Source organism: Caretta caretta, chromosome 7 (assembly GCF_965140235.1).
Source record: "Caretta caretta isolate rCarCar2 chromosome 7, rCarCar1.hap1, whole genome shotgun sequence".
Taxonomy (NCBI): domain Eukaryota; kingdom Metazoa; phylum Chordata; order Testudines; family Cheloniidae; genus Caretta; species Caretta caretta.
The window spans coordinates 75,830,477-75,843,881 of record NC_134212.1 but is presented as its reverse complement, the minus strand read 5'-3'; the positions used below and the strand labels follow the sequence as shown (position 1 = coordinate 75,843,881).

The following is a 13,405-nucleotide window of genomic DNA, read 5'->3' as shown; positions in this document are numbered from 1 at the left end:
GCTGCTGCGCCTAGGCCAGGCGCATGGGACACACACTCTTTGTGTAGTTCTGGCAGGCTGAGCTGTTTACAGAGGAAGTACTGATTTAAAATTGCATCTGACAAGGCAGTAAAGAATTGTGTCAGACTGCTCTAAATTTCGCAGTGGTCTGACTGCAAGCCCACAGGATGCACAAACTTCCCTTGCTAGTATACAGTACATTATTTTGTCTCCATTCAACATTGTCATAGTATAGGGGATGCAAAACTGTTTTACAATTTAAGGGTACATTTTCTGGGGTTTTTTAAAACAGAAAAACAGCTTAAAGTTTGCTCTCCTCATTGCAAGTCAAATTTTCATAAATAAGCATGAATAATTGTTGCTGATATACTTTTTAAAAGTATGTCTGACTTTTCAACAAACATGCTCTTTTGAAAATCTTTGGCTATTTTTTTGTCCACAGGGAAGTGTACATATCACACACTTCCAAACATCCCAGCAATACAATATGAGTAGCAATACAATATGAGTAGTATTAAAGACCTGATTTACTGGTATCTCATGACTTTACACGATACATGATTTTTTTATAGTATACATAGCAGGAAAATACTGATGAGACAACATAGAGCCAAGTGTTGGACATAAATATTGGTCCTCTTTCTGTTGCATCCGTGTCAATTCACTTCTAGAACCCATGCCCTAAAGCTCCAAAATCCGGACATCTTCCATTTGCGCACTAAAGGAAGATTTCCATTAGCTATAAGCTATAGAAAAGGACCCTTATCCTTGTATTCCTGTGAAATTACAACCCATCATACATCCGATGAAGTGAGCTGTAGCTCACGAAAGCTTATGCTCAAATAAATTTGTTTGTCTCTAAGGTGCCACAAGTACACCTTTTCTTTTAACCCGTCAAAAGAGGAAGATATGCCCACTCATGCATATAGTATTCAATCCTGCTTCCACTGGAAGTCAAAAGTACAAAATTATTAATACAGTTCGAAGCAATATTCAACCCACTAACTCCAACAGCAAAAATCATCAATAACTTTTCTTAATAACAGTCTTTCTTAGAGTATAATTGAGGTGTGAAGTGTTCTAAAAGACTGCATCTTATGGAAGAATCAAAGGATTACCTTTTAGAGCAAGCAGGAGAGAAATGTTAGACATATGTCAACAACAAAGCAGAGTAACTTTTTAATGATCAGTAATCCAAACATAATTTGAATTGCCTTCAAATGTCATAGAAACATTTTCCTTTGGCTTCAGAAGAAATCAAGCATTTTTCAGCACAAATGAGTTTTCCCAAGCCATGGTGAATAGGGGTGCTAATATAGGGTATTCAAGTGGAAGCTCATTCACCTTGAACCGTGGAGGGATTACTGCCATTTCAATAAAGAATTGTTAAATATTCTAGTTCTTTTTAGTGTTAGGAATTTTCAAACACTGAAGATTTTTTTTTTTCAGTTTACACTACACTCTTGGTTGCCTCCCTAAACTTATGGTACTGTCATTGGTGGAGGTGAAGTGATAAATGTTCTGGTCCCCCATACTATTGTGCCTTCTTCAGGGAAGAAGGGAAGTTAGCAAATGGTTTAGATGCCCAAATGCAACAGGATTGTTTCTTTTAAGTGATATTGCTTCACATTTTGATCAATTAATCTTGATTTTGAAAAAAGATTAGCACATATATCAAGAAATGAGAGCAGAAAGGTTTTAGTTGTAAGAGATCACAAAGAAATTAGGCAATCAACAAAACAGGATCTTTAGAAAAGAAGAAAGGCCCTGCCTAGGGTTTTCTTCAGTTTGAGAGGAAGACAAGCTACTACAAAGCATTGTCTCACAACCTCGACCTTTAAAATTCTATGGGATTATGTGTTGGTTTTATAGTTTTCATTACTAGTTGACACTCAAAGCCTCTGCATTGTTAAAGACCTGTATGGATATGCAAATCAGGATTTACAGCTGAAATTTCCATAAATACGATGCTGAGTCTGAAGCTAAATATCCCAGTTAGTGTGATGACTTCCAAAAAGTTATCTGGCTATCCTCAACTGTGCTCAATAAATAGAGGCTATCATAAGGCAATTTTCTATATGAAAAATCTAGCATTCTCACATACAGCGTGAATATAATTTCTTCAAAAATGGTTTCTTTTCTGAAGACTAACCTGCAGGATATTTAATAAAATTGGTGAGGTGTATATGAAAAGTAATTAGATATGTGCTTTTTTGTCTGAAGAAGACAGTCAAAATATTTGGTCTGACCTCTCTCTTCTCTAGTTGATCAATAAGGTTTTTAAAAGTGAAGCCATTTTAGAAATAATCGAGTGCTACTTGCTATACTGCTAGAAGCTGTTACATATAGCATGGATGAATACTGCTACTTAAAGGAAATTCTTTGAATGTTTTGGTTTTTTACATTTGAGGGGGGAAAGTTTCCTCTTTTCAAATAAATAAAAAGAATGGGTTTATTAAACTTCTTCTTCACATATATGCCATGTTGAAAGCATTAGCAGATAATGAACAAAAGCAAATAAATTTTCACAACATTCCAAGGTTAGAAGCCTCACTGAAAACAAACCAAAAAAATTCCATCACTGCTGCGGCCGCCACCGCCTCCTCCATTAACACTCTGAATTTTGAATCACCGCATTCATCATAAGTCCCTGACTACTTGAAGACAATCTCTCTTTGTCAACTATGGTCACTTATGCTGAAAAAATGCATTGCTGCTATTTCTTAGCACTAAAGCTTGTCCAAGTTCTAATACATGCAAGCTAAGATTTTCAAAAATAAATGCTTAACGTTAGGTTTCTAAGTCCATATTAGACCTATATAGGTGGCCTGATGCTCAAAAATGAGTAGTTTCATGGTTACCGGGCTAGCTGCACCTCTGGCCTCTTCTCTAGTCTCTCTAAGTGCACCCTCACTGGTGTTAGGCCTCATGCCTTGTGCTCTCCTGGGGCAGAATCATGCAGTTCTACCCCTCTTAAACTGGTGCTGGGCTACAGTGCATTGTTGATCAACTGTGCCTTCCCCAGCAGGTCCAGCTGTGTTTGGGTAGTGACCAGTGGTAAATAAAGCGATCAGACAGCTGCCTTAAACTAAAATATTGTTTTAATCTTAAGGGTAAGAACCAAATAGAACATGAGCAAAAGGCTTACCATCCCCCTGGACACCTAGGAAGGTTAGCTTCTTCAGACCCGGAAGCGGGTGTCAGTTTGTTCCGCTGCAAACAGCTCCCAAACCAATGCTGCTTCTCCACAGAAACTGTCTTTTAAATTGGTTTTTATAGTCCTTTTGATCTGTTCAGCTATGGTAAAATGAGCTTTGTATCTGGCTGGAGCCAAGAAAGTAGATCTTAGCGGTTATTAGCTAAGGCATTGTCTTTTAGCAACACCCCTGCTTTCCCGTTTTCCCCAAGTGTTTACCTGGACGTGTTTTATCTGGAGCCTTTGTTTTGCCTTCCTGCTTGTTTCCCTAAAGCTCTGTTAAATTAACTCCATATAGTCCTGCAGTAAATATCCTAATAATCATGTCCTATACACTTTTAGTAAATTATTACAGAATAGCTCCATGTCCTTTACGGTTTGTACCCAACAAATTGAAAAAACAAATTTTAAAATCTTGGCCACAGTATTTAATAGTTTCCAATGGAAGTAGCATAAAGTAAATGAAATTGAGAAGTGGAAAAGTTGATGGCCAAGCCTTATGTAAAGGTTCAACTGTTAAATTTATACTAGAGCCTATTCAGTATACTGTACATTGGTATCATTAAGCAGGGAAGCAGCATCTTAGTTTCATTTCAGAAGGAATTTTCAGAACACTCATAATAAAAGCAGATGTAGTAATTGCATTATGATGCAATAGTAGTATTTTGTTTGGGGTGTCATTTATGTAAAATCCAATTCAAAGTTCAACTTCCAGTAAGTTGATGTACAAAAATAAAACCATGACTAGCTAGATACTGGCTAGCAGTAAATTCTGAAGAGCAAGATTTCTAATAGTGGTATACCTTCTTAAGAATTAAGACACCAAGAATTTTAAATCAGATATTGTCCTGCCAAGGTATGTTTTATCTCATCTAGAGTGTATTGCACCACAGTATGTAATATTCTACAACTAAGATGGTGTAGCAAAATAGTATTCAGTTTGCTGAATTGTGTATGCTATGATCATACTGATGTGAATAGTCCATGCACACTTTATCTGATAACCAGACCTTTGCTGAATTTAATGCAGGCTCAATTTCTTTGTCACCAAAAACGTATCATGCTTTAAGAAAGAAAAGGTGTCCAATGTTGTTGAATCAACATGAAGTCAATTGGAATTCAAATTGTCACTTTTCACACCTCAGTGCCATCTGTTTAGATATTTTTTGGCAGAAGTACAGCGCTAGATACCATGATGGTTGGCATATTAGAATAGAAAGCATGTAGGAAATTATGTCAATAGTAGTAACACGGAACAGTAGAAAGCATTTCATGAATGCATGACGGCTAGGAGATGTGACTCTCATTCATAGAGAGCATGGATTCTCAGTTTGGTGTTTGTGACCATGTTTCCTTTCTTTATGGCTAGATGGGGAGGGGAATCTCAGAATATTTTTTTTTCCCTAAAGTGAGTTTGTGGCATGGAAAAGGTAGATAACCACTGCTGTAGTGCAAGAAGATTTCAGTGACTTCCAGACCAGCTTTCTCGTGCTTACAGGACAAAAACTTAAAATAAAATTTAAAAACTTGCAGATTTCAGGGAAGGTTGATAAATTGTGTTTACGGCTAATCCTTAAATGGTATCCTTAAAATTATTGATTATTTACTTGCATTTCTGGTGTTGATAAATTGTGTAGTGAGTTGCTTGACCACAGTTTAGTTCAAGAGACCAAACGGCCAATATCAGTCAGGTTTATTGCTGTAAGTCACCAATAATATAGTACAGGAAAATGCTTCTATATGATACCAGTCTCTGGGAGGCTGTCTCATGCACTATTGTTACATTTACCTTATGCAGAAGGTATGCTCCCAAAGTTACACATTTCAGCTGGTAGTATTTGTAGGATGATTTTCTAAGTTACATGTTACTAATATCCAACCCATCCATTTGTCCCGATTCCTTAACTTGTTCTGTTCCTTTCCTTATTTTTGGTTTGGATACTAGCATTCAGGTGTTCTGTGAGAAACTCCCTGCCTGTTGCTCTGGTAAAATAATCATATGTCCTGGTCCTGACAGATATACTATCTTCTTAAGCCAAAGCTTACTTCAGCTAATGCAAGGAGTTATGGGATACTTAGCATAAGTGAAAAGGTTTATAGTAAAGGTACAGGTCAATTTAGGCTGTGTATGTGTGAGAGTGAGAGAGACAGAAATATAATATATATGCTAGCCCGTATATATTGGTGAACACTAGTGTCATGTTATAAAATAATGATCATGGGTTTTTGGATGCTTTTGTGAATTGTAAGTAGATTTCTGGAATATTTTGGCACTAGTCGGCAGTCTCTGCTTTGGCTGCTTCTGGTCCTACCAGAAAGAGTCTCTAGCTGGGTTTTGCTATAATGTATGCATTGGATAAGTTGCTAAGGTTGCTAAATTCTGGGCAAGTTGCAACTCATGACTGCCATGTAATTTACTTTTACAAAAAGGGCTCATTCTTGCTTTTATCCAGTACGCTTGGTGTTTTTAAGAAGAGAGTAAAAATGCGTGCTAATGAGAATAATATACTACATGTTTTGCAATCAGTAGTGACCTATACTCAAGATCTATGTTGGGATGCCTATATTGATCTCCTAGTTGTCTCAAGCCAATGACAATAGCCCTTTACTTTCATGAACACGAAACTGATTGTCAGGAGACTAAGGGGGGGGGGGAATAATGAAAGTAGTCATAGTTCAAATCTGTCTAATAATTGTATAATTTTAAGTCTCTGGCATGAAGTTATTACAATAAGGTTTTCCAAACAACCTGCTGGAAGTCCGATAAACATCTCTTAATACCTGTAAATAGGTGTGGCTACTCAAGATGTTAAAACCTTACTGACAGCCAATTAAAAATTCAGATACATAGTAACACTGATGTGCGTCATGTAGGTTTCATAGCTTACACCCAGTCATTCAGAAACACAGCATATTAATACATGTGTTGTAGGACATTGATCTAGAATGTCAAAGATGTTTGTATTTCCAATTACCTTCAGGAGGTATTTAACCTTATATATGGCTATTCAGTATCCCTTACTGTAGTATAAGTAGTCTTGTGCTTGTTAAAGTCTACCATAGAAAAGCAGTAAATCTAGAAGTGTAATTAATATATTTTCCTGAAAATGTACATGTGCATTCACACTCATGTTGCAATGGATAAAAAACATTGATGACGGAGCTGCATAAAATATGTATTCAGCAGCAAATTGGATCTGCATCACAAACAAAAAGCCTAATTTGCAGAACTACTTAAAGGTGCTCATATGGACTGTATTGACAATGTGTGCTGTTCGCAAAGTTTTATGCCAAGATTCCAGGAAGGAAAACCATTCAATAAAGAAAATATCTTGGAGATATTCAGAAGAATCAGGAATCGCACTTCAAAATGGTGCTCTTGGGCACTAAGATTCTTCAAGCATATGCAGAAACACAGTAATGGAAAATTAGTTTTGGAAAACCTTTTTTAAATCAGTTTGTCCCACTTCTTAAGATAGAGATCCTCTTGTGGAAAGACAGGAAACAACTGTGTATGGGTGCCAATAACTGTTTGTTTTAGGTTTTGTTGGTCAGAAAAACCTTTGGGAAACCTTAAATTCTCAGTGAAAATTTGAGACTTTCAGCTTCTGATTGACAGACATATTAAAGGAATGTAGGTGTTCACTTATTGGTATTCCAGACTACACCTGGATTAACAACAATAAATTTATTCATATCAGCTTCCCTTCTCTTTAAAAATCCACATCTTGTTTTTTTGCTAAAGGTTAGTAGGTGCCTTGAGCAACAGAATAGAACACAGGGATTTAAATTTGCCACACCCTGCCACTCTGTTCTAAAGAGAAAAGCATAGATTAAAAGCATAACAAACTAATGTAAAATGTTGGGGTTGGCACAGGAGAAGATCTAAAAGCCAAATCCATCAAACGGTAAAGGTTTTTACCATGTCATTCCCATATATCATAGTCCTTAAAGTGATTAGATCAAATAACAATCAATAAAATAGAACTTCTGTTCACCTTTTAGGTTTAAAATAAAAGAAAGTGGTCACCACACAAAATATCACTTGAAGCAGTAGTCCGCAATTCAGCTCAAGGTTTAAAGTCCAGCATTGCTCGCTGTAGCAGATCAACATGATTGACTGGCTGGTTCAGAGGGACTGGAATCTGCCTCCGGGAAGGACTAGTACAGTGGCAGTGATGTCACTGACTGCTGCCCCTTGATAAGATGCCTTAGTGACTAGGCCTTGACTGGCCACGTGGCCCCTTGAGAAGTGTAGCAGACACAGGGCAGGAGTCCTGCCTCTTGTCCGTGCTCTGCACTTTTGAAGCTTTTTTTACAACTTTCCCACCTTCTCATTCAAGGCAAGGTACTGCCACTGGTTCACTGTTTGGATGTTTGGTTTAGGGCAGTGGTGGGCCTGTGGCCTGTCAGGGCAAGTCTGTGGCGGGCTGCCAGTCTGTTTACATTTGCACACCCCCTACAGCTCCCATTGGCCGGGAACGGTGAACTGCGGCCACTGGCAGCTGCGGGCAGCCGTGCAAATGTAAACAGTCCGCAGGTTGCCCACCCCTGGTTTAGGGTATTTGTTACTCTGGGTACTGTTGTTGAATTTTCATCCTGTAAATGTAAATCTCTATGTTAGTATTGGTTTCATAGTTTAATATTTGCATCAGAATGTCCTATTTGGGTGTTAATTATTGATCTTTCCGTAATCTTGTTACGGATTGTGGGTTATGGAAGGGGAAAAGTAGGACTGCTTGCCATGTGCAGGTCCATCACTCACTTAAGTTCTAGCTGCTAATTAACTTCCTGTTTTGGCAGTGGCAAAGGAGTTTTGAGTCACCCCTGGTGCTACTTCCTGCAAAATTATAATTTTACTGAAACTTTTTAGTTGAGTAGTTTATAATTTAGAGCAGTTCCTTTGTCACTTGTACTTTACTGAGGCTGGGACAGACAAATCTGATACTTGAAGTAAGGTTGTGCTATTTTTGTTTTGACTGATTATTTTTACCCACTTTTTTGTATTGAATATTGTTATGATGTCATACAAGACTTTTCATTCTTTTGATCGATATGGGAAAAGTGGCAACATTTGTACTGTTTAACTTTATTAATAAAATTCAGGAAGCTAACTCTTTACAAATGAGGATTTTCTAGTTAATATCAGCTCATTAAAGTGAGCAAATGAGTTGCGCAAAGGTTTAAAAAATTCTAACTGGAGAAATCATATTGAAAAGTACTAAGCCAATGTACAGACACACCTTCAGAGAAACCTCAAGACACCAAGTAGAAAATATGCATTGGTTAGATTTTAACTGTTTACGGAGGCATTGTTACTGTATCAGGCTTCCAGAGATGCGATAATTAGTAGCCTTACTGTGAAGCAATTTCACTGGGTAGTGTTGACTGATCATGCAACTGGAGAAAGAGGAAACGTGTTGTCTTGAACATAAATGCAGTGTAACTATATTGTAAAATAAAAATATGCCACTTTATGGCAAGGCAGTAAGGTAACTATCATGTAAGTGAGAACATTGTTTATGCACACAGTTGTTTTCCCACATTCATCTTTTTCTTGTAGGATATCTTGAATAACCTTGATTCATGTGATCTCGAAGATGATGATCTCATGCTTGATGTGGACCTACCTGAGGACACACCTTGTGACAATGGTTAGTGAAGTACTTAAGCCTTGGTTGCTTGTGGTCTAACAACCTAACCTAATACTCCAGATGCACAACTCAACCCAGTGTTATGGATCTGTTATGGAAATTTGCAGAACAGAAGCTGGTCCAATAAAAGATATTACCTCACTCACCTTGTCCTAGTGTGGTGGAAGTGTCAGTCATTCTTCCAGTTAAGGTTGAGAAGAGTTTTGTACTTGAAGCAGGGCTTTAACTACTTTACTATGTATAAATAATTATATCTTCCCCAAAATTATTGCACTTACAGAATGAATTTTGTTGGGATTTACAAACAAATAAGTTATTTTGAGTTACATTTTAAAAAAAATTGCTCCTTTGAGAAAATTAGAGTCTGGTTGCAGACCATTTTTTGTCGTAATTTTCTTAACAGAATAACAGTGAATTCAAACTTTCCATTCAGAGTCTCATGTGTTGGCTACATTTGAGGAAACATTTTAGGATCAGTGATCAGTTTTTGCCATTTTTCTTTACAATTAAAAGATTCTCCTTCAGCTGACAAATAACATTCCTCTGCAGAGAATTCCACAAAGAACTGCCATATTAAACATAATTTCCATATTCTGTTTTGAATGAGACTTAGGTCACAGAAATCCTAAGTTAAGATGCCATCTTTTTGAAATGGCCATGACCTTCTATAGTTCCTATTGGGAGTGAAGCCAAACTTCCCTTAGGAAAGATGGTAGCCCCTATGCTGCCAGCGGTGGTGAGCGGATGGTGGTGAAGATAATGCAGTTCTAGTTCCTTTCTGCAGAGAAACTGGGCTGCTTTCTAGTTTTCAGGAATGAGTTTTACTTCCTTTTCTAACTTTTGTTAGGTCAGGAGACCCAGCCACCCTTCTCCACTCTCCTCCATATTATTCCATCTGCATTCCAACTCCTTCTGGCTGGACAAACTTCCCAAATTTCTGATCCTATTGAAGAAACAAATGAAAAAGTAAAATGTGATATCCAGGCACATGTGTATATATTAAGCCTGCACAACATGATCTGTGCAATGGTGTTAAAGTCCAGATGGTACTCAGGCAATCTGACACAATGCAAAGAAACCTGGACCAACAGGCCATATAACACACACCTTTAAACTTGACATTGCCTGTGCAGCCAGCTGCTTACATGGGTAAGAGAAATATATGCAGAAGCAGAGAAAGATAAAGCATTCTTCCACCCAGCACTGCTCTTTATGGCTGATTGCTACCTGTAATTGCTTTATATAAACAAAGCTTTTAAAGATCTCATTAGATAGTCATCTTTAACTTGACCAGCTTAGTATGTTCTAATGTACAGTTTGTCTTGATTAGAGTTTTAAAATGTATTGATTGAGTTAGAGAAGGTGATGTAACCTCGCACCCTTAAATCCTAGTCTAGACGAAGTCCTTGGGGTACTGGAATTGACCAAAACCAGCCCTTTTAATAACAGAGAGCTGACAATGGACAGCAGATGCCAGGGCACTATGAAGGGGTGTATCTTGCCCTCCCAGCCCTATCCCACAATTCAGCTTTAACTGGGATGGCCAGTACCACTTAACATAATTTTAAAAATAAATAAATAGAAATTTTGGCTAGACATGACTGCAATGCCCTGTCATGTGAAAGTAAACATTCAGTAAGACAAGGACTTCTGCAGATCTCTGCCTCATTGACTGTGCTCCTCAACTCAGTGAAGGAGAAGCTTCTGCCTCATTGAGTGCATACCTTATTGCAGCTAAAAACGTTATGCTTGAGGTGAAAAGTTTTTTCTGAATGTACATATCAGTGTTTGCTGGGGATATGTATATTCACTGCACAGCTAAGTTAACCACAAATGCATGGAGCTGGCAGATCACTTTTAAAAAAATTACTGTGACTGCACAAAGAGCAATTTTCATCGCCTGATAACCATCAAATCCAGTTTTCAAAGAACACTAAAATGAAAGATGCTTATCAGTGAGAATTATTGCCCTGCCAAATTTCAACTTGTAACCCCAGATTTTTGTGCTAGAATTGCTCAAAAGAAAAAAAAAAATAAAGCTGAATTTTTATTGAGAGGAAAAGTGTGTTCTTCAAGTGCTAGGTCAGTCTGTAACAAATGGTAGAGCGGACCTTTTTGGTTGCTGCTTCCCAATACGGGCTCATACAGATTACTCCTGAGGGAATTCTGTGCCAGTACACATGCACAGAATTTATGTCCCTCGCAGATTTCTTTGTTTCCCTGCAGAAAAATGACTTTCTGACGGGGAAGCAAAGGGAAGACACAAAAGTGGTCATGTGATCCTCCCCAGCAGTATGTTTCGTGTGCCCTTGGCAGCCAGCAGACAGGTAAATCACTGTGGGGTGGGAGCAGGACTGGGGAAGCCATGGCTGGGGCTCCTGCCCTGCACCGGGCTCAGCTGATAGTTCTGGCTGGGGTGGGGAGGACGGGACGTCCTCTTCCCCTGCACAGCATCTGGGGCTGGGTCAGACCCACCCCCAGATTTTTCCCCTGGATGTAGAAAGCTCCGCAAACTCTTCTTCCCCCCCCCGCCCCCCGCAGTGCTTCCTGTACCCATCACTCCTCAGCTGCAGTGGGAGGGATCCCTGTACAGGGAGCTGCTCCCCCATCTGCCCAACCCCCATGCATCCAGACCCCCTCATACCCAGACCCTTCCGCCAAACCTCAGCCCCCCACCACGGCCAGAACCCTCCTGATGAGCCCCACTCTCCCTGCACCTGGACCACCCCAACGAGCCACCCACACCCCACCTTACTGACCCCCAACCAGCTGCACCTGGGTCCCAACCGCACTGAACCCCACTCCCACAGCATCTGGACCCCTCCACTGAGCCCCCCAGACCCAATGCTGAGCTCTATTCCCCCCCCACGCTCAGAGCCCCCCTGCTGAGCACCAACCACCTTCACCTGGACCCTCCTGCAAAGTCCCATTATCGGTGTACCTAGAATCCCTTAACAAGCCGCTGTGCATCCAGATCTCCCCCACGCCCGGATCTTTCACTGAGCCACCCGCACCAAGATTGCCCCACACAGAACCCTCTCAACCCATACCTGGATTTCCCCATACTCGGCCCCTCCACACTTGGATCGTGCGTTTCTGTGCCTGCCTGCGCACATCTGGTGCACCTGGCACGGAAAGGCAGGGCTCTGCAGTGTTTTCTGGGGAAGGCCTGGTTCTTGCGCTGTGTCAGGATTGGGTGCAGCCTCACCGCTGAGTCTGTGTCCCGAGGGGGAGCTGAAGGATCACCCTCAGACCACTGTGAGAAACTGTCTGAGGCTCTTAAGACATATGACAGTATGAACATGTCATTCGTCATGGTAGGTTGCACCTCGTACAAGCATGGCTCTTTTGCCCTCTTTTGTCACTCTATTGCCCTCAAATTCATCACCTAGATAAGCCAGTGCAAATCCCGGACAGGGTGTTGTTGTCTCTGACCTGGTGGATGAGCCAAGACAACTTGTGCAGGGAAGTCCCTTTCTTTCTTCCCTCCCCTCCCATGATTCTGGTAACAGTTGCTTGAGCTGTGGGGTGGCGAGTGCATCTCAGCAACCTTTGAGCTCAAAGTTTGTGGACTACACAAGAGGCCAGATTGCACATAAATGTCCTAGGATTATCTGCAGCTTTCTGGGTGTTCTAGCACTTCCTCCCTCACATTCAAGGCAAGACTGTCCATGGGCTTACCAATAACTGCTGCAGTTTTTATGTGAACAAACAAGGAAGAGTCAGATCAGACTGCAAAAAGTTAGTCAAGCTTTGGAACTTGGTCCCTCAAAGCATATCACCTGCTCGGGGTTCAAAACACCATGGCAGATTGCCTTAGCAGACCATTCATTTGGACCATGAATGGTCCCTCAGCATGAACATTTTAGCCTGGTTGTTTCACATCGGGGCTTTCTGTCCATGGATTAATTTGTGACTCGTCAGAATAGGCAGTGTTCCTGTTTGTGCTCTAGGCCGGATCACAGCCTGGGATAAATATCAGACACCTTCCTATTTCCTTGGAGCAAAGTGCTCCTGTATGCATACCAGCCAGAATCAGATTCATAAGTGAAGATAAGTGAAGACTCCACACCCTATATGTCCATTGAGCTTTTTACTTGGATAGGACAAAGTCCTTTTGAATTTCATCCAAGTTCTTTGTCTCGTACGCAGAATATTTGAGGGACCATCCAGTCACCACCCAAAGGCTCTCGAAATGGATCACAGACTGTATTACACTCTGTTACACAGCGACATTTTCTGACCGACTCATGGTGCACTCAGCCAGAGCTCAGTCAATCTCAGCAGCATTTATGGTGCATGTCCCAGTTACGGATATCTGCAGAACAGCAATGTGGTCCTCAATCCACATTTTCCTCAGACATTATGCACTGTCTGCACAATTTTGTTTGCAAAGCTGAATCATAATGAAATTACTTATAAATGTATTTGTTTATACTTTGTAATGTACTCCTATGTAATGAGCTAGAGGAGGCAGCTTTTTAAAGTAATTGTTTACTATATTTTGTTTTATGTAACAGTTCACTTTTCAAAAGATTTTTTTCCCCTCATATCT

The 13,405-nt window shown here is 40.0% G+C and overlaps 1 protein-coding gene across 8 annotated transcripts in view; it reads left to right on the top strand.

Annotated features, from left to right (window-relative positions):
- CCSER2 (coiled-coil serine rich protein 2) overlaps positions 1-13,405 on the top strand; it is a 136,579-nt gene that overhangs the window by 51,312 nt on the left and 71,862 nt on the right. For all 8 annotated transcript variants that reach the window (XM_048857474.2, XM_048857475.2, XM_048857473.2 and 5 more), the window contains exon 4: positions 8,760-8,850. In XM_048857474.2, the coding sequence (XP_048713431.2) occupies positions 8,760-8,850 (91 nt within the window). The remainder of the gene's footprint in view (positions 1-8,759; positions 8,851-13,405) is intronic.